The 22370-nt window shown below is 42.2% G+C and overlaps 1 protein-coding gene across 5 annotated transcripts in view; it reads right to left on the bottom strand.

The window, feature by feature from the left end:
- The window catches only part of TAF5L (TATA-box binding protein associated factor 5 like), a 30034-nt gene that overhangs the window by 6980 nt on the left and 684 nt on the right, over positions 1-22370 (bottom strand). Inside the window, exons 1-4 of one of the 5 annotated variants that reach the window (XM_032841161.1) lie at positions 22184-22274; positions 12192-12336; positions 9530-9634; positions 1170-1894 (exon numbers count right to left, since the gene is read on the bottom strand). In XM_032841161.1, the coding sequence (XP_032697052.1) occupies positions 1170-1894; positions 9530-9634; positions 12192-12333 (972 nt within the window). In that variant the 5' untranslated portion in view covers positions 12334-12336; positions 22184-22274. Of the gene's footprint in view, positions 1-1169; positions 1895-9529; positions 9635-12191; positions 12337-12596; positions 12687-21688; positions 21776-22106; positions 22275-22370 lie in introns of those variants that run through there. The other 4 variants (XM_032841158.1, XM_032841159.1, XM_032841156.1 and 1 more) reach the window with 4 other exon arrangements.

Below are 22370 nucleotides of genomic sequence, written 5' to 3'. Positions count from 1 at the left end.
CAGCAGGCTAGAATTGTCTCCCAGGAAAACAAATTTTAAAACTCAAATATATGTGCAATAAAAAAATTTTGGAGGGTACTAAAAAATCCTAGAAATCAAAGTGTGTACATTGGAATATAGGCCTTTTACTCATCACAACAAACTCCTCTAATTATATTGTCAGAGTCGCAAGAAACAAAAATTCAAGGACCATGCTACTGGAAGGTGACTAAGAAAACAAGAATTGGGAAAAAGGGCTTATTTTGTGTATCTAATATTCTTGGTATCCTGGTCACCTGTGGAAATTAACTTGAATGTTGGTTTTTTGTTTGTTTTGTTTTGACTCCTTAATTTCTCTATCCCGTGCAAATAATTTTCCATTGTAAGTAACCTGAGGCAGAGCTACCTGAATTTCAGTGGCGAGATGACAAAAGTATTCTCGCTCTCAGCTTTCGTGGGGCCACTTGCAGGGGAAGTTAACTCTGTGAAGTTCAATTTTCTCTCTCTTTGTGCAACTTTGTGACCTGAAACGCAGGCCACTCAGCCTGCCCTTTTCAGTAACCACCCCAAATCATTACACTGACTGATGGATAAAATAGCAACTACACCTCCTGTGCACTTTTCAAAATGGGGCTGGGGAACAACACCCTGGAGCACATGAAGCCAGAGGACGTGCCCTGGCCTCAGGCCGGTAGCACCCTGTGCTGGTGAGGGTAAGAGCAACCAGTGTTCTCGTTACTGCTGATGAGACTGGCAAGTGACCATACTCATCACAATTTAAAATGCAGATCCTCTGACCCAGTAATGCTACTTCTAATTGTTTATATTTGCATAAATGTTCACACACACACACACACACACACACACACCACACACACACTTAGTGTAAATCTTAATATTAGCTAAAGGTCTTTAATTAGGCTTAGCAGTGTTATCCATATTCAGACAGTAATAAAGACTGACCAATCATTAATAATGTTCCGTTAATGTTGTTAAACATAGTTTTCATCTCTTCCAAGGTTAGGCATGAGCAGGAATTCAGCGGTTACAGGTTACATGGGAATTAGTCTGGCCTTAGCTATACGATGGAGGAAATAATGAAGTCCATTCTCCACAAGAGCTGTCATGTTTGGTAAGAATTCTAAGCAAATTAGTAAGGCAGGTGTAGGGAAGAAAAATGATATTCATACCTCCTCCTCCAGAATGTCACAAGCCAAGTGGATGCGGGACACGTCTACTGGATGGGGTTCTGATTTTAACTTCTTGGATCGTAAACTCCACAGTTTTATACAGGAGTTGTCAAACCCCGCAGCAAGCAGCTTGCTATCTGGGGAGATTTCTGCAGTGTTCAACAGCTGCTCTGTGTTATAGAAGGCATAGAAACAGATGGTGGTGAGGGAGGGAGGGCCATCCTTGACACGCTTGATGCTCTCCTGCAAGACCTCCAGGGCAGCCTCGTTCTGTAGAATAGGGGCAGGCATGTCGGTGGGCTCGAGGCCGCCGCCCTCACTCCGAGAGGAGCTGCCGCTGGCGTAGAGCTGGTAATCTGTTCTCTTGGCGGGCTGCACGTCAAGATGGATATGTAAGGTGAGGACTTTGCACAGGGCGGTGTTGTTGTCACTTTGGAGGTAGCGGATAAGGTAGTCGTAGCTGTCTTCCTGGAGACGGACCACGTACTTGTTATCTAGGAATGCTCGAAGCTTGAAGTTAGACAGGATGTCCTGGATGGTTTGAGTGGCCTGGAGCTGCTCAATGACATCCTTCTGGCTAGCGTTCTGCAGAAACATCCCGTGGAAGCGGCTGTAAAAACTTTCCACTGTGCTCTTCGCGCTGTTCTGGACCAGGTTGAGATGGAGGTAGACAAAGAGAGGATAGAGGAGAGGCATCACTTCGTGGCTATGCTGGGAATCAGAATCTATAACGGAAAAAAGTGAGGGCTTTATCATCGGTACAATTTCAAAGAATAATGTGGCCCCCCTGGGGAGCCCACCATCACACACGCATTCTGGTCAGTACTGCTGATCGAAAGAGAAGCCCAACGTAAAATTGTGGACACTCGAAGTCCAAGCCTTTTGACCGAAGAAGGAAGAGCAGGGACTCTGAAGTCCAGCAAACCGGGCCCGGAAGTCGGCCACAGATCGGGAATTTGATGCCCAGAGAGGGCAGCTGACTTGCCTAAGTTCTCCCAACACTTCACGGCTTGTCCCCAGGTCTTCAAGGTTCACGGTTTCTCCCCAACACATTAGTGTTTCTCAGATTGGGAGGCACAGACCTCTGAGGGTCCGTAGTTCTATTCTTGGGAGACTGTGAGTTCTTCACAGAAACTTTTTGGTGGGATAATTTCTAGAAACAATGAACAAAGGCATATTCATAATTATTCGGCTGGCCATGAAGCAAGGACTGACATACGATTTTAGTGCTCTATTTTGTTTTGTGATTACTTTCGGCCTCCATCATCCAACAGGATTATCAGAGTACTTATTTTAGTGCGTTCATGGACATGCCTAGCTACCCAGGCTGGCACGCCCTAACACTGAGATGACAACACTCACCCAAAACCATTCCCTATCTGCCAGCGTAATCCTTTTGATTAGGTTGGCTAAAAAGTAAAACTACTCTTCTGCAGTGATAATTACAAATGAGACATATTCATGTCATTAAGACTAAGCCATTTACTGATTTGAGACTTGAACACCACATGACTACGTGACTGAGGATGTTCCCGAGTGTCCAGCTTTAGCTGCCACAGGCGAGTGAGAAAAGCACAGAGGTGTATGTGACGCCCAAGTATGTGAGGGCGGGGGGAGCTGTGATGGCACAGAGGTCCAGCAGCCACTCCACCAGAGGCCAGCAGGGGCAGCAGGGCTGACGCAGGGCACAAGCGCCTTGGGAAGCTGAAGACAGAGTAGGCTGTGTCACAGCCATCGGGACTGCCCCCATGACCCTGGGGAGCAGCGGGCGAGTTCTGGCAAAATCTATCCATTATATTCACTTGCTGTTAATTTGAACTTTATTGCTTTTGTGGTTTTGCTTGTACTTTACTTGTAAGTGAGTTTCGGTTTCATACAGAAATACAGTAACCATAAACATTTTATATCTTACGTAACGTTTGTGCATATTTAAGTAAATTAATATCAAAATGCTTTAAGAAGCACTTAGTACTTCTGCTAGCATTTTTTTTTTTTTCCCTTCATGAAAAAGAATCCAACTATGGCTCAAAATCAGGAACATTACATTAGGGAACCTTGCCTCCCCAATTTGATGATGAATGACCCCAGCATGCTTTCTCTGCCTAATACCCTACTTCACTTTATCGCAGGTGAATTAATTGCATAATATGTGTATTTTAGAATAAATGTGTCCCTACTCAAAGACATATTTAGAAAATGAACTTAAATTACAATGATGATTCCAATAAACTTAAGACTGTTACCTGGCCACTTTGGGCTCCTCATGTTTTTAATAGGCCAAGAAGGGAGTTACGGTGCTGGCTGGGGTGACTGATCCTGACTACCAAGGGGACACTGGACTGCTAGTCCAGTAAGGTAGCAGGTAAGGCAGAATATGTCTGCACTAAAGGAGATCCACCAGGGCATCTCTTTGTATCATTCTGCCCTGTGGTTAAGGTTACTGGAAAGCTATAAAAATCGAATCCAGGTAGGACCAGTAACGGCCTAAGACTCTTCAGAAATGAGATTTAGAGAAAAAAGGAAAAGAAAGAAAGAAAGAAATGAGGTTTGGGTCATCCTATCCAGTAAAGAACCAGGACCAGCTGAGGTGTTTGCTGAAGGCAAAGAAAATGCAGAATGGGTAGTGGAAGAAAGTAGTTAAATACCAGCTATGAAGTATGTGACTAGTTACAGAAACTAAGACTAATTATCTAAGTTACCCTCCCTATTTTATTATGAATATGTGTGTGTATATATTTATACATATCTTTGTTTCCTTCCTTCTTTGTTCCCTTATCAGGTACATAAGTTACCCTTACTTTGTTTCAGAGTACTTAAGTTCTGTTAATGCTACACCATAGTATTTGAGTTATAGGACATCAAGGAGAAGAGTAAATTACCTAAGGACTTTGCTTTCTCTTCTGGGGAAGGGATTCATGCATTTTTGGTTGTATCCAGGAGAGCTATACCATGTTAGGTGGATTAAAGACCTTGTTAATTGTTATCTGGAGATTAAGTATGGTTTAAGGGGATAGAGATGGGTACCAAATTGAACTGGGGGTAGACTTGGGGGTGGTTAATTCTGTGTCATCTTGGCTGGGCCACAGTGCCCAGATACTTGGTTAAAACATTATCTAAATGCTTCTGTGAAGGTATTTTTTTAGGTGAGATTAAGGTAAATCAGCAGACTTTGAGGAAAGCAGATTACCCTCCATAATGTGGGTGAGCCTTGTCCAATCAGCTGAAGGCCTTCTGAGAGCAAAGGCCGACGTCCCCAGAAGAGGGAATTCTGCCAGCAGACTGACTTTGGGTTTGAGCTGCAGCTCTTCCCTGGGTCTCCAGCCTGCCTTCCTGTCTTGCAGATTTTGGACTTGCTAGTTTCCATAAGTACATGAGTCAATTCCTTAAAATATATCTTTCTGTTTATACATCTTATTGGTTCTGTTTCTACGGCTGATCCTGACTAATTCAGATTTTGGTATTTCCTTAAATGCTATAATTCTTTGGAAGACCTTTGGAAAAAATTTTTCCCTAAAATACTAATGAAAAAAAACAAAACTCAACCCAAAACTCAACCCTTACCTATTACACAATGAAGGATTGTTCGCAATTCCTTAAAATCTTAGTTTTAGGCTTCTTTTTCAAAATAAGAGGCATTTTAGTTTAATAAGTCTAGGGAAAAAAAAACCCAAAACAAAAAAAAGCAACCCAGCCACCAAGAGATAGGGCTGCATTACTTTAAACTTACTGTAATTCACTGTTGTTTCAGCTCAGTTTCAAAATTGTTTAATTGTTCTCTCTTGTCTGAAGAGGACAGCATATCAGGTATAAAATAAAATTTTGATCAACATATTCATTATGTGGAACAAAGACTCACATAAGACTTAATTCTCATTTTTAATCTCGTTTCCTTGAAATTATAACATATGTTTTATATTTTACTGAGAGTGTACTTGCTTGAAATACATTTTTTTCTGATTTCAAATGTAAAACGTCCTCTGAAAAGCGCACTTTTCCTTCTTCCTATCCATCTAGCCACCGGCTATGTAACAAACTCCTACTTAGTGCCACACTCTGCTGGTGTGTAAGAGGAAGTTTGTCACAGAGTTTGCGGAATTTAGTAGTGAAAAGGACACTATGTTAAATGGAAAGCAAGCTTGTCCATCCTTGTTCTCCTGCCTGTCTCTGTAGGATAGACCCCATTAACCCCACACCCCTGTCTTTTGCTCTGAAACGTCATACTACCCAGCTCGACTCTTTACCCTTTCGGGCCCCTCTTCCTCCTCTCATCCCTCAACTACTCACTTCGTTTCAAGGACAAACACGGAGTGTGTGCTTCCTGTGATCCAGACACCTGACAACTATTGTAGTGTCTAAGGGTCACAGACTCACACCCAGCTTGATTCCAAAGTGTATGCTCTTCCTACTATGCCTCCTGAAGAAAAGGGCCCAGAGCAACAGGTGAGCTCACAGAATCTCTCACCCACAGATAACTTACAGAGGAAAGACAAAGTTAAGGTACTACAGCCTGAGATGCTCTTATTTTCCTCGTATCTTCCTTTGAGATAATTATCTCCTAAAACTGGCATTTGTGCCTCCATGAAGCTGATACTGAGTTCTTCATCACAAGATACCTCTTTCTCTTAAATACTAGCCTCCAATCTCCTACTGCAAGTGATACAGTAGGAGACCGCCATCAAAATGATGTAAAAAACGTGATTTATTTCTGCTCAATGTAGCTTAAGCCCCCATTTGTCACAGAGCCCGAGTTATCCTCAACTCTTCCCCCTGTAATCCTGAGCCGTGGAGAGTCTATCTTGGGAATTTTAAGTACACAGTCAAGACCTGGCTTTCCACGGGCACAGCACTGCTGAGCTGTGGTCCTTTCCAGCTCGCTTTTCCAGTACTGCAGTGGACTTTGGGCCGACCTCCTGGTCATCCCACTGCTTTCAGACTTGTCTCCTAGGCCTGACGGTCAGGTCGCTCCTTAATCTGGCTCTAGAGCGGCTGCTTTATCTCCAATCTGAAAACCCCATTCTCAACAAGGTGGTTCCTTCGCTGCTCCTGCACAAAGAATCTCTGCCTTTTTGCTCATGTCTTTCCACACACCCCGAATCTTCCTACTTCTCTTCCCCAGTTTACTGAAATCCAACCCAAACACTGACTTAAATTCCAACTCCTCCTGAAACTCAGTAGGGCCTTCTCTGATACTCCATCCAAACCATGTTCTCCTTTCATTCCACAGTTCCTCTCATGCAAACTTCAGCACTGATCTCATCCTGGCCTATGAAAACTCTTCCACCGTATCTGAACTTTATTTAAAAACTTTTACTTCTAGCCTTCTTAGATTGCTCCCTATTTAGACTAATGACTGTATCTTACACTTTATCTTGGTGCTCAGTAAATTCTTGTTCATTTGACTTGCCTGACTGCTCTTCCTTGGCCTGAGGATAGGGAAAAATAATCTAGGAAAAGCAGTCTGTAAAAACACAAAAACAGGGCAACCTTTTTGGGTCCCCTCCCTCCTCGGGAGCTTTGGGCTATCACTTTGCTATCCCTTAATAAACCTTGCTAAAAAATAAATTAATAAATAAATTAAAAAAAAAAACCCGAATAAAAAACCCCACAAAATATTTATTTACCCCTCTAAATAATCTGGGACCAGTGGATTAAAGAATTATAGCAGACAACTTCCTCAGTTTTGAAACAAGACAAAGGAGAAGGTTAATAGATTACCATTCATTGAAATTTGAAGTTCTGAGGGGAGGAAATTATGAGAGAAGACTAAAGAAAGTACCATATATTAGGAAAAAACTGGCATCATGAGACTCAAGGAGTCAACAGCTATTTTACAATAAGAGTTTTACTAAATATTCAAGAAAAATGGCAAGAACCCAAAGAAATAAAATTTTTTTAAAAGATGTTTTAAAAATTTATTTTAGAGATAGCGTGAGTAAAAGAGAGAGCATGAGCAGGGACAGAAGCAGAGAGAAAGGGAGAAGCAGACTCCCTGTGGAGCAGGAAGCCCAACACAGGGCTGGATCCCAGGACCTGAGATCATGACCTGAGCTGAAGGCATACGCTTAACCCACTGAGCCATCCAGGTGCCCCCTTAAGAAATAAATTTAAGCAGAAAACTCTGCACCAGGATAAATCACATTAGTGATCAATTAAATGTATTAATCTTTCATTGTGAAAAGTAATCACAGTTCTGTAATAAATTATTCCAACGAGTCTATTTTATAACAACTATGCTTCACTGATTAAAAAATATAAGGGGCACCTGGGTGGCTCAGTGGGTTAAGCCTCTGCCTTCGGCTCAGGTCATGATCTTAGGGTCCTGGGATCGAGCCCCGCATTGGGCTCTCTGCTCAGCAGGGAGCCTGCTCCCACCCCTTTCTCCGCCTGCCTCTCTGCCTACTTGTGATCTCTCTCTCTCTCTGTCAAATAAATAAATAAAATCTTTAAAAAAATTAAAAAAATATAAACAAAAACTGGTATGTCACTACAGTCATGGGTGTCATTCGTAATGAAAGTTAGTCATGCCTATGACAAGAGCCAACTCATGGCATGAGTACATGGAGGGCATCACTACTATGATACACTGGAGCTTTATGTGTCTGTCCGTTTCCCTCATTAGGCAGCAGGCTCTGCATCAATATGCTCTATTGCAACATCTAGCCCAGCAAACAGTCAGTGCCTGACATAAACACCGGCGGAGTGAATGAAAGAGAGAGGGTGAGAGAAGCCAGGCATTCCTTCTTAAACCGGCTTCCTCAACTCTAGCATGCAGAGAAGAATTGATCATGGGGAAATGAACATAGTTATATTTTAAAAACAGAGTAAAATGGCTTCCTAAAGATTTCTAAAGATCTAAAGATAAAAATTTTGAAATAAAAACTGCCTAAAGCCTCAAACACCAATGCCAGTGATTACATAATGCGTTATCTTCAAGTTCTTGCTTACCTCTAAATGAAAGATTTTCCATAAATTCAATTTTTCTTTTTTTATCCTTACTGGAGATGGAAAGCAGCTGATCACTGTTCTGAGATATTTAACATTCATATGATATGAGGATCTTAACAGACCTTCCTTCTTTTCAGTTTAAATATAATAGACTCTTTTTTGCTAAACCTTTAAGCTTCATGATTTTTTCATTTTTATGACAATTTAACAGATGATTCATATGAATTCCATCACTTCAGTAACTCTGAGGCAGATAAGATAACCCTCTCTACGTTTTTATTTTGTAACCATTATTTCTTACTTCTTAACATTTTGGCCATTTTCCCTAGAATACAGAAAATGTGGAATTTTTCCTTTTAAAAATTCAGATCATTATCAGGGTCACGTAAAATCAGGACAACCTTAAGTGACATAAGACTGAGTATATTATTGTGGTTTATACACTGATTGCCTTATATGCATCTTTGTGTGTGTGTGTGTGTGTGTGTCTGTGTGTGTGTGTGTGTCACATACATCTTTACCATTAAAACTTACTATTACCCTGAGGATTTTTTCAAATAAAAAAAGAAAAATGAAATAACCTCAAAGTGTTTTAACTACAATTTACCACTAACCAGTACCTGCTAATTACTCTCAACCCTTTGAGGGCACAGAAAGTTTTGTATTTCTTACACTTCAAGGTGTTTTGTATGAAGAAAGCACTCAACAAAGGACTTTGATTAATAATCTGAATCAACATGATCTCCCTCACTGCAATAATCTTTCCAACATTAAAATTATAATCCACTACCCCAGGCCTGGATGAAATCACTTGCTTGTACCTTTGAATCACCTATTTCACCGGGGAAGAAACCAGGGCCCCAGAGATGCTAAACAACTAGGTTTTTTTAAAGCAATTCATTTAAAAAGTCATACAGTGAGATAGAAGAACTGACTAGAACCCCTATCTATTGATTTTGTGTTTTAGTGGTCATTACACCAGCCACAAACTGGACTAACCTACTTCTAATTTTTTTTGTCTTGCTGATTCATGAGGACTAGGTCTCACACTTTGGGAAATAAGAGGAAAAGGTCATTTTGAGATGTACTATATTATTAATAGCGATTTCAATGTACATTTCAAATTCTCTGCATTTAAGGATGTTTCTCTACATGGCTGTTTTAACTTTCACTACTTCAATGCAAGCTGTGGGCATTCTGCGGACAAAACACCGGGAGCCCTAGCCCTCACCAACTGTAACTCGTGAATTAACTCTCCTAGGAGTTCCAATGGATCGTAAGATTTAATGCAAGGACTGTGCTCAACTACCTTTGAATCTGCACTCAGTACACCCGACCTGGAATCTAGTAGGTTCTGAGGGAAACTTGCATGATTCCTTCTTGATAAGAGGAAGTTCTTAGTGCTGAGCACTTACCAGTGAGAAAATTCCGTAGTCGTCCAAACTGTACTTCATACTGCTGGGGTTCTGCCTGGCAAGGGGCTGCAGACACTATGTTGGCACAACCGGATTCTGATTGGACTGAGGAGGAAAAGATACATAAGGTGGGGATGGGAAACACAATTATTAACCCAAGATGTGGCAAGATGGATGGAACATGGTGTTAAGTATATGCATCAGTAGCAACGGACATTTCAGTAGACTTTCAAAATATGGTGGGACTTCTAGTTAAATACGGCCGAGTGATGACACGTATCCCCTCTCCTTCCTGATACCCAAAATGAAATGACAGTGGAGGAATGAAAAGGTATAAAGCACAGGATTAAGTTGAATGAGAAAGGACATGTACATAAGTTCACAAGGGACATACAAAGCATCTGACCCCATGTTTTGACATCCTACAATAATGTGAATCGTTGTGGGTCTATTTTCAAACCATGGACACTCAGGCAGGCCCTTTCAACAAAAATTCATGTCTCTTGGTTCTGAGACATTTGTTGGTTCACTGTTTTCTCTCTCAGGGACCCTTTCTATTTCTCCTCCTCCTCCTGCTTTTTCTTCTTCTTCTTCAAGAAGGCTCTAGGCCCAATATGGGGCTCAAACTCACAACCAGAGATCAACAGTCACACGCTCTACCCATTGAATCAGCCACGTGGCCTGGGACCCCTACTATGGAAAGATTAGATCCCTGAACTGATCCACTTCCTCAACTTTCAACCTTTCTACTGATTTCTCATCTTTACTACCATTTACTTAAATTTACCACATTTCTTGCTGTTCTCCCAATGTTCTTTGTTTCTTTAAAAATAGCGTTTTCTTCTTGGCTCAAGGGTATCAATGATGGTATTTCTGAAGTTTTCTTCTCTTGGCTCCTTGCTTCACTCAAGTTGCTTCTCACTGATTCTGCCACATCTCCTCCTCACCGTGAGTACGCTGGGTTCTTAAGTGCTGAAGGTGAGGTACTACAGAGCTGATGGAAACTCTGTGTGTTTATCACCCAGCATGACCTGCATGGGCCATTTCCCAATGTCAATGTCTTTAGAGGTCTTCTCTCTTGGGCAGGTCAGAGTCACCAGGGAAGAACCTGTAATTACCTTTCTGATGGATTTGTGACTAGCTACTAGTGTTCTAGGGAGCGGGACATAGGAAGAAGGCAGGGTCTCAATATTCAGATATACAGTATGTAAACATGCATTTCATGTCCATTTTGTGAGTTTATGCTTTCTAAAAAGAAAAACAACATTCCCTTACCCTTTCTGCGAGGGTAAGGGGGCATTGGGGAAAGGTGGCTGGGGACCGAGGAAGCCATCTTTCATAATCTGGATGAAACATTAACACATTTCAGAAGACAGAATACGGAGGTAGGAATGAAATTAATGCTGCAGGACTGAGGTAGCCACAACATAACATGTACAGAAAGGGGGGATGCAGCTGAGAAGTCAATGTGCCCTGTGAGAACTCAGAGCAACACCCTGAAGCAGGAAGATGTGCGTCTGCCTTCAGCTCAGGTCATGATCCCAAGGTCCTGGGATTGAGGCCCACATCGGGTTCCCGGCTGGGCAGAAGGCCTGTTTCTCCCTCTCCTACTCCCCCTGCTTGTGTTCCCTCTCTCTGTGTGTGTCTCTCTTTCAAATAAATACCCCCCCCCAAAAAAAAAGGAATAAGAAGGCAGATGCCTGACTGGGCTACTTCTACTGTCACAGGGGGAGTCAGAAAGCACCTTTGAGGACATCCTCAGTTTTTACTGTCCCATCATTCTTTTCCTATGGCAATGGCAATGGCAATACACCCTTAGAGTGTGAAGGGTCTGGGTTCATGACCCTGAAGACAATAAGGGGGAGCAGAGGGAGCTGCTGCTACCAGTATGGGGGGCTGGAACCATCACGGGATGAATCAGGTGGTGATGGAAGAAGAAGAGCAGAAGGAAGTACGGGAATGAGAGAGAGAGGAGAGTCTGGTCAGAGCAGGTAAGAGGACCCAGGGCCAAGCTGGAGAAAGCTCTGTGATGTTGAACTCCACACACAGCCATTAAAGCAGCTCCCAGTCACCTGAAAAGCACTGTGGCCATCTGTTTTTGGCAAAGTCTCCAGTACTCAGATCCAGTACTCAGAAGAAAATTATATCATGTAAAAACTGAACTCACAACATAGCGAAGTAATAACTATTTGCCGTTCTAAATAGATTTAAGACACATTTTTTCTAAAAAAGAATCTGATTTCAAAACAAAGGCCAAAAACAAATCTTAAAAACCTCAGGAACATATCTAGGATGCCAATCTTTCCGACCACTGATCCCAAAGTACTGTTCACCCAGCAAACCTGACTTCTGTGGGCAAGGCTCCGGGCTACAGGGAGGGACACGATGGAAACCCTGGCCCTCCGGCTCTTGTAGCATACTAGCTCACAGAGGGGAAAAGCTGCGCATTAACATCAGATACAGAGAAAAGCAGAGAATTCCAAGGCAGGATGGGTTACGACAGGAGGCTTTTAGAAGTGGTTTTGAAGGAAAGATAGCATCTCTGAGGGCCGGCACCACCATGTGGTGCAGGTCTCTCCAGAAGAGGAGGGCAAGTAACTTCTCACGGACCTCTGCCTGAGTTCTGCTCCAGCCTGCCCTCCCCGAGGAATCCCCGTGTTACCTGTGAGGTTGGCTGCCATCTCCTCAGCAGTCTGTGAGAGCCGCAGTCCTTGCTTCAGGGGACCGTCGGAGTCCACGTACTGCCGGCGTTTGAGGTAGCAGGACACTGCCATCTGAATCTGCTCGGTGCGCACTCGTTTCATGACCTTTGGGGGGAACCACAGAATGCTAAGCCACGTGGGAGATGACTCAACCCAGCCAGGACACACGGGTCAAGTAAGGAGTAGAGAAAGACGTGGCTAGTTCAGTGACCTAGTTAGGACACAAAGCAAGTGTCTTAGCTCCTATCCTGGTACACTCTCTCGTGTATCTAATTTCTCAATAGTGATATGGTCAAGTTCAATTGTGGAACATAGGAATATTATGGAGACTAAAACCACACAGACCACCCCCAAACTTCATTTAACACCACAATTTCCATCCTTCCTGTGGAACTTTTCATTAGAGCTGGTAACAACGAGCCAATAGGACCAGGTCGGTTCTGGAGCCTTTCACTTCTCCTCCTGACTCCAGGAGGGAGGTGTTGATCAGCAGTGAGCTGGCCAAAAAAAGCAGGCAAGAGGCAATACGAAAATCAAAGATCCGAGAAACTCAGAAACTGGATACAAGGATGTTGAGAAAGTGAGCAGTTAACAATGAGGAAAGAATGCTATGTTTTTCCTAAAAGGAAAAGGCTGGCAGCACTACGTCAACAATCTGAGCAATGTATCTTTGCTGTAATTCCACTATTTACCACCCTCACTCTTTATTTGTAACTTCAGGCGCAGGAAAGCATCAAAATGGTAAGATGTATGTGCATTAGAATAGCTCTCACAATTCATACAAGAAAGGAAAAGAAAATGGTAGGCAGTGCACCAAACAGGGCTCAATTACTTTTTTGATCATTTAAGCTAATTTGAGGGTTCCCCTCAAAAAGGACTATTTTCCTTGACGACTCAATTAATGATCAAGAAGAAGAGGATCTCCTGAAGGTCGCACAGGTCTCAAACACTGCTCTGCCACGAGTAAAGGATACTGACATCTGGGTGACCCACGGCAGCTGGATAAATTTTCTATGTTTGCTTCTGTCATGTAAAAATGGAATGCTTGCAACATTATTCATACACATGTGATTGTCCCCATTGAAGTAACTTTGCTCAATCAATGGCTCCCAATGTTTTATGAGTAGGAGATCTGCTTTTGGTAATTTATCTGGTGTGTCTGAGTTTTCTGTTTCAATGACATGCACTAGCCTTCTCCTTTGGGATTTCCTCCATTCCTTTTTAAGATTTGAAATTCCCCCTATTCCAGCAATCTGTTTTTTTTCTTTAAACGTTTCTAAAAAATTTTATTTGTATCTAATTTTTATCCATCTGCTATTTCTTTTAGTGTATACGTGTGACGAATGGCCACATGTTTTACACGGATACTGGGCAACAAATTATTCTACAATTATTTGCAAATAATTCTTTCTTTCCAAACTGATGTGATAGCCCTTTTAAAATATACTCTGAATATCTACTTTTCAATTTCCTAAAAGTCCTACAACAGAGCAAACATTGAAGGCAGAACATACCCACACTAAAACATAAATATCTATATAAAAATATAAATGTTAGGATATTATAAATGTTATTTTAAACTCTGTATTTAGAAAAATTAAATTATTTATGCATTTCAGTTTTGGGTTACCAAAGAAAGTACAAAACATTTGCTAAAAAATGAAAATGAGGGGCACTGGGTGTGATATGGTTGACAGTGATACATTGAAAATTACTAATAAATTTCCCAAGACTGAACCACCGTTTTACTGTAGCATTTGCCTCACTCAGTTTTGGTGTATTAGTCTTTCACTATATTGCTAACTTAGATTATTTTTTAAATTAAGATGTTTTTTATTGCCAACACAAGGATTTTGATACTTTGAGTTGGCAATCCCTGCTCCAAGCATTCATCTGTCCATCAATGAAAGCAGATAATTGTTTTCTAGTGGTTACTATTAAGTATTTTTGGTGGTGTATCATTTTCACTGTATCAGTGATTCTCTATGGTTCTCTAACCTCGCTACACCTAAGAACCTTCTATAACTGTGTGTATAAATAATTTCAGCCCTGGAGAGTCTGATTCAATGTTATATTTAGAGAAAAACAATGAATGTACACAGAGACAGTGACAATACTACCCCTTCCCAGTTTGGCCCCAAGTCAGAACTAGTCAAATCCAACCAGCTCCCACAGCCCCATCCTGTGCCTTCCCCTGTCCCCCTATGATGCTTGCTAAAGCTGGTCTTAATCTAACTTCAAGAGCTCCTAGTCTCCAAACTCTTCCAAAGCAGTCCAATTCCTCGTATTTTAGCTGAGACTAACACTTTTTCAGATTTCCTCCTGCCAATCTCTTGTTGCTATGGGAATACATGCTTGTATCAATGTGTGTCCCTCAGTGTTCCAAATAAGATGGGCATAAGAGATCGCCTCTCTAACAGGAAGAAACCACACGTGGGAAAGACACAGAACAACTGACAGAGAACAGACCCTGCAATGACACGCTGACCTCACAGCAGGGCAATGTTTATGCGCATCAGAGGAGGAGGCATAAAGGTATGAAAGGTAAGGAAAAGTAAACAGGAGTGAGAATAAATGAACAACAGCAAAAACTGGCCATATTTGGGATTGCTAGAAATTAATTTATAAATACTGATTCTGATGACTTTGTCCAAATTAGCTGCCCCAAATGGCAGTTTCTCAGAACTCAAACCATTTATAATGGACCTTCCCCGAGGGTGAGCGGTGAGCCAGCTGTAGGACCAAGGACCTTCAGAGCAGGAATGCTGCCATTAACTCTCTTTTATAACCACACTCAACTCAAATACCAGAGACATGACCCAATGGACTTAAGTGGATTTGATTCCAACGCACACATATTTCAAATGAAATAAATAAATAATGAAGAGTTCTGTGGAGAAACCAGTTCCCTCCCCCTTCTGATTTCTGTAATACTAATATCCATAAATGGACACATGACGGGGGAAAAAAAAAACCTCCTTAAAATAGACCTGTCTTTCGGGACTCAGACAGGACACTAACACTGCAATTTCCAGTTACTTGCTTAGCTTTTCCCACAATTATGAAATCTTTAAAATTTAAATGAAGTTTGGATATAATTATATCCTTGTTAAAATTTTTAGGATTTCCCATGATTTTCAATTTACATAATATCTTAACTTTAAAAGTAAAAATAGATGATCACGTACTTTTCTCTTCATGTCATATTAGTAGTATTTCTGGAAATTAAAAAGAATTCTGACACAATATGTATCTATTTCTCACATATCAAGAGCTGCCTACTGTTTAACTAATACTTTAACAAAGTTGCTACATAAAATCAAGGGACGATCATCTTCCTGTCTCAAAGTAACAACTGTGCAGGAAAAACCCCAGTCACAGTCTTGATATTTAACTACAGAAATACCGGGGGCAAAGACGCCTGGAACCCAGGCACACTCTAAAGATGATGATAATACGGGACTGCAACCAAGTAAATTTCTGACTGGTTACAGACTGCATCCTAACTCCGCCCACGCATGTTCAAACGTGTGTGTTGGTGGAAGGTATTAGGAGAAGACTCCCAGGGCACGATGGGAAGGGCTAAGCAGGCCAAACACTACACAATTCCATTACGTGATAATAGAATACTGCACGGACAATACCTCTTGGGTAAGGTGGCAGCTTTGAGCATGTATGAATTCGGAATGTATCCAGGCAAATTCACCACCCTGATTCTCAAATCAGCTCCCCAAACGAGTCTACTGACAGTGACTGTGCTTTGAAGCAAATGTGGTGTGTGTGCTTTGAAGCAAATGTATTCCCATTATAAATTTATGGTTAGAAACAGATAAAAATGATTGTATTTTCTGTTAAATAAGATGCCACGTAAAGTGCATACTAGGTGCCCAAATACATCAGTTCTCTTCTCTTTACTTGCAGAAGTCTAGATGTAGTATCTATCAAAAGGCCATTCTAAAGAGGACCTAAAAAGCCAGCTTTTGCATTAATCATAATGGTGAAGTATATTCAATTATCTTTGTGACAACATAAATCACAGGTGACAAATGAGCCATAGTATTCTCAGTTTTAGTAACACCTAACATAATTTTAACATTATGATGGCCTTTCACATTTGATCTTTGCTCACAGACTGACATGAATATACTTGAACTAGAAGCTGTGTTCTTTCTAATGGTGTCCCAAGAAATAAATGGCATGAATGAGAACAATGCCTGGAACTAGGGTCTCAGGATGTAACATAGCACCTGGAGTTTTTTGTTTGTTTTGGTTTGATATTGTGGCAGGGAGGGGGGAGGAGAGAAGCAGAACTCACCCAAATGGGCAGACGGATGCCACTAAAATTGATCTTCTCTAACACCACCTGGGGCCTCTATCATGTTCCACAAGTCTTTTCTCACTAACTCATTTCCTTCCGGACAGCTTCCCACCCCACTATCCCAGTATCCTTATCCAGTCAACTGACCCTGCCCCCTCCCTTGGCGGGCTATTTACTAAGACCTGAGATTCCTCAACTCTTGCCAAATCAAACAGTCACTTTTCCACTCTATTCCACAAGGTCTCTTGGCTGCTGCATGTGCCTCCTCCCTTGAAATTCCGCTCCCTTGGTTGCTCCCCCTCTCCCATTCTTGGTCTGTTTCTCATTCTTCACATTCCCTACGTCATCATACTCACACAAGACTTACGCCATCTCTAGTTAGACCACCTTCCTGAGCTCAGGTCTGAGGGACATCTCTACATAGATGCTGCAAACATCTGAAATTCCACATGCTCAAATTTAGTATCTTCCTTCAAAACCACTTCCTTCTCCTACTGTTCATAGCCAGCTTGACAGGGCCATGATCTATCACTAAAGCAAAAACTCCAGTCATCATCTTAAGACTTTTCATCTCTCTCTCTCATTTCTAAGAGGCCACCAACTCCTTCTATTCCACACAGAATTCTTTCTTGCGGCCATTGCTGCTACCCCATCTTCACTGCTGTGATGTGACAGCACAAATCACTTTCTGACTGGAATATTCCAGTATCCTCCCACCTCTAGCCCTACCTTAAAGCACCCTCTAGAATGCAGCCAGGGTAGAAGACAAATCTGATTATGCTACTACCAAGCTTAAAATTGCTCCCCAGCCCTGTCCCAACGCAGGCTGTCCAATCCTGCCATCACTGTTCCTTAGTTTGCCCAGATAGATGGAGAATTCCTGGAGAACAGAGTTTTTCTTATCTTTACGCATGTTAAAAATAAAGTGAGGGTTGGGGCACCTAGGTGGCTCAGGCGGTTAAGTGTCTGCCTCTGGCTCAGGCCGTGATCTCAGGGTCCTGGGATGGAGCCCCACCACAGGCTCCCTGCTGCTTCTCCCTCTCCTATTCCCCCTGCCTGTGCCTGCTCTGTGTGAAATAAATTAATAAAATCTTTAAAAAAAAATAAAGTGAGCGTTGTCTAGTTTGTTTGGAATTCTTGACAGTTTAGGTTCATGATCTTTCTGAATTTTTATGAGCCACAAATATTTGATTCCTGCTTTAATACTGTTTAACAGCACAGAAAAAAAAAAAATCCCTACACAAAATCTCAGTAACACAGGAGAGCATGGCACAAGAACGGATATCTACATTATTTACTATGACTTCAGAAAGAAAACTTTCATATGTGTTCTATTTGTGAACACCATTGTAGATGGAAAGAACAGACGTTTTGTTCTCAGAGAATTAGGAGGAATATGTTTTCCTATGTTAATCTTTCTCCATGAAACTGAATCAAATGTAGCCAGGTTTCGGAAACAGTTTGACATTAAAACATTTATGTGATTTATGCATGCGTCCCAAAGTAGAATGACATTAATTTTTCATTTTAGAGTAGTTCTGTCCTATAGGACTTTCCTCAATAAAAATGTTCTAAGTCCGCACTGTTCAGTATGCTAGCCAACAGCCACACAGAGCTATTGAACAATTAAACTGTGACTAGTGCTGAATTTTTATTTTAATTAAATTTAAGTAAACACATGTGCCAACGGTTACTGTACTAGACAACAATTCTAAAGCATGGCATTACTTTGTGAAACTAATGTACTAGCGTTTTAGCCCAAAGACACTGATTGACAAAGTTTTGTAAACATGTCTCATTACTAAATTACCAAATAACCGAAACTGAGTACCGTTGACCCCTGAACAACATAAGTGACCCTCCCTGTCCCCCATCAAAAATCTGCCTATAACTTTTGACTCCCCCAAAACTTCCTTATTAATAGCCTGTTGACTGAAAGACTTACTGATAACATAAACAAAGGATTAACACGTTTCATGTAAGAGTTATGTACTGTATTCTTACAATAAAGCTAGAGAAAAAAATGTTACAAAAATCGTAAGGAAAATATTTACAGTACTGTTCTGTCTTTATGGAAAAAAAAGTCTGTGTATAAGTGGATCCACACAGTTATACCTGTGTTGTTCATGGGTCAGCTGTATTTTGCTAGTAAAACAGAACTACCCTCTATGACAACCAATCACTGTGACTATGATACATTTCAATACATTTTACCAGACGAGTATCTTATTTGACTGCTGAACAAAGAATTATGAATGGAAATTCTCCACAGTGTTTTCTAAACCTTGCCAGTATGCAATGTTTTTTAAACCTTCTAAAAGTTAAAAAATGAGAAAAGGGAATGTGTTCCAGTAGAGAGAAAGATCAGCAGTCAATTTCTGTGAAACATCCAAATAAAAGGTTAAGTTCAAACCTAAGACAACGATATGCTTGCAATGAGAAAATTAAGAAGAAATTTTGGGGGTTAATTTAAATAAAAAAAAACCTTTGAGGACTATAGAGGAAACAGTCAAATGTCTGCTTATAACCTTTACTAACTTACATATATTTAAAAATACGTTATGTAATGCAATATATTAATTCACAAAACAATTTTACTCTATTCACTTTCATCTTCTACTTATTGGTGTCTCTATGGTCACTTAAGCCACTCGGATCAAATTCCATTTTCTAGAGCCACAATTACCAAGTCAGCTATTACAGAGAACCTCTTGAGTCCATACATGATGCTCTCATTGGAAATCTCAACCAACAAAAGCCATCAACACCTCAGGAGGGCAGAACATTTTTCAGTTCATCACTGACTATATTGATTGATTGGATAAATATATCAAACTCACATCAACTGAAGTTATTTTCACTCCATATGTATTTCCCAAACAGCAACGTGTTGTTTAAAATAGAGTGACTGAGGGAAGCCTGGGTGGCTCAGTCCATTAAGCATCTGCCTTCAGCCAGGTCATGATCCCAGGGTGCTGGGATCGAGTCCACCATCAGGCTCCTTGCTCAACAGGCAGCCTGCTTCTCCTTCTGCCTACCTCTGTCTCTCTCTGACAAATAAATAAATAAAATCTAAAAAAAAAAAAAAAAAAAAAAAAAAAAAAGAAGCGACTCAGAGTGCCCTGTAATAGGAGAGACTTGAAGACTTGAACACGTGGTGACACTCTCCTTACAGAGGTATACATTCGGGGGGCACTTTGCCTTATAAGCAGGCATATACAGTATATCCTTGAAGCCAACTTTTAAGAGGGAAGGCTGCCTGGGATGAGCTAAGGATTTCTTCATGTCTTCTCTAAATGCTCTCTAAGCTTCCAGATTTGGAATGAAGTGCCTGTCTCTGCTAAGCAGTCATTTTCCTTTTCGAGTCACAGGCACATACAAAGCTGCCAGGACAAGTGGATGGATGGGCCTTCCCTGCTTTTAATCCAATCCCACACGACTGCAGGCACAATCGACACAATCTTTCCAAAAAACTAATCTGATGGCATCTGCTCAGCTTCAAAACTCTACTGCCTCCATCCGTGTGGAGGATAAAAAATTCACTCTCCCTTGTGTCATTCTGAGGTTACTCTGACCCACCTTTGTTAACTTAACTGATAGGTACCACCCCACTTTCTCATCTCAGGGGCTTTGCTCAAGACCTCTCCAGTAACTGGAGGTGCCCCCTACACTGGCACTCCAAGTTGGGTAAATCCTAGTCTTTTCCCAGCTCAGTTCAGCTTCCTCCACCACTGAATCCAGGAACAACTTCGTCTCATTGCTTATCATAATATTTGCTTCCTACACTACCACTACAATAACTAATACTTACTCAGTGTATGCCACTGGTAAGACGCTATTTTAATGACTGCACGTAAATTATCTCCTGCATACCTCAACAGCTTTCTAAGCTAGGTCATACGCTCAGGACAGGAAAGCTGAGGCCCACAGAGGTTAGACACAGTCCCAAGGTTCCATAGTGCTAGGATGGAAAGGTCATCTGGCTTCAGGGTCTGAACTCTTACCCTTTGCAATGTCCTACTGCCCAAAGGGTTCTACATTAAATCAGAGGCTTCTTGACAATAGTGAAGGCTTACCAGTTGCTCGTTGAGAGAATGATCCGAATAATTACAGGTAGAACAATTACCACCTGAGAAGATGAAGGGAGGCTGGCAAGGACTTCTAGTACTATCCACTGAGTAATGTTGGCTTAACAGAGGATCCCTAGGGCTCCCTTCCAGTGAAAATCAATCATCAAAACCAAAACCCTGTCTCTTTCTCCAAAGATGTCCTTCACAGGTGTTATGAAGGACATACGTTTGCAAAAACTATCCCCCACCCCAACTAGTTGCTGAGAAGTTAAGTGAGGCCTTTACCTAGCTTCACAGTGACAGAAGCACACATAAACCTCATGTTTATAGGCAGAAGCAACAAAACTATCCCAAGACACAATAACTTCATTTAATGTTTGATGACAAAGGAAAAAAGAAAAAAACTCAAGGCAAGCCCACCCTTTGGTATCCTAGTTTAACACTGATTTTTCAAGGCAAGAAAAATTTGTAATTCATAAAACAAATCAATGTTAGTACAGGCTTCCCACTTAACACAAAATATTTAGGCCTACAAGGAATCTAAAAAGGTAGTTTCCAGAAAGGAAATTACAACAGCTAATATTTCGTGTTTTCTATATACCAGGCATTTTCCCATTCATTATTTCTTCCTGTGGTAGCCTTTAAAAGATCCACTTCGAAGTCAGCAGCCATCACCTGGTTTTACAGAAGAGGAAACTAAGGCTCACAGATAGTTACACGGATAGTTACAGGGTTTCAACCTTAGCTCTAGACAGTCAGCAAGCCCCACGCACTACATTAAGTTTCTCGGAGTTTAAAGATGTGGCACAAACTCCCCTTCCTGCTCTGACTTTCAAGCGGGGCCGTGAGCAAGGCCGGGGAACGGCTGCCTTGTGCTCCTTCCACGCCACAACTCAGGCATGTCACACACTTGTATCACAAGAGAAGACAAACTCCGCCCTCACGGTTCCTCCCGACACAGCACCCACCTAACTGCTTGTTCGCGGGAGTCACCATTCCGAGATTTCAATCTGCAAGGTCAGAGTTTAGGTAACTTAAGACGAACGCCGCATGGGATGGGCAGACTTACCTTCTGATTCCAGAACCACACAAGCTGCGGGATCCGCAGTATAACGACACTTTCACAACTGATGGGAGAACTGCACGAAGCCTTCAAGCGCCCCACTTCCGCTAAGTCTAAAATGACACTATTTCTACCCCTCCACTGACTTCGGACCAGCGCCTTACCTAACACATTTTCAAAAGCCCCGGAGCTTCGCGAGCACCGCCCAAGCGCACCAATCGCTTGCTGTCAGGAGTTAAACCACCCCGAAGGCAACCTTGCAGGTCGGGGTCCTCTAGCAACGACCCGTCTAACTTGAGCTCTCCCCTGTCACATGTAGAGGTCGATTTCACACCCAGCCACCCGCAATCACCATGTGCGAAGTTTAATCCCGAGTTCGGCCAAAGGCATTTCCTTTTTCCTTAAATGAAAAGGAGATTCGGACCTGAGCTCCTGCCCGGCTGCCCGGCGCTCAGGACCCCTTCCCGGCGGGTGCCCGGCAGCCGCCCCGGCAGGACCCACCCCGAGCAGGAACGCGGAGCCCCCCAGGTGCAGCTGGCGACTGCAGGCCACGCCGCCCGCGGCCGCCTGGGACTCGGAGGCCGAGGGCGGAGGCGCGGCCGCCGCGCCCGCGCACAGCCGGCCCCGCCCGCCCGCCCCGCCCCCACCGCCCCGCCGGCGGGAGCTGCGGGCGCGCGCCCCGCCTAGG

This window comes from Lontra canadensis, unplaced genomic scaffold (genome assembly GCF_010015895.1).
Source record: "Lontra canadensis isolate GAN:19392208 unplaced genomic scaffold, GSC_riverotter_1.0 scaffold120, whole genome shotgun sequence".
NCBI classification, from domain to species: domain Eukaryota; kingdom Metazoa; phylum Chordata; class Mammalia; order Carnivora; family Mustelidae; genus Lontra; species Lontra canadensis.
Note: the sequence above shows the minus strand (reverse complement) of the source record. Positions and strands in the feature narration are given on the sequence as shown.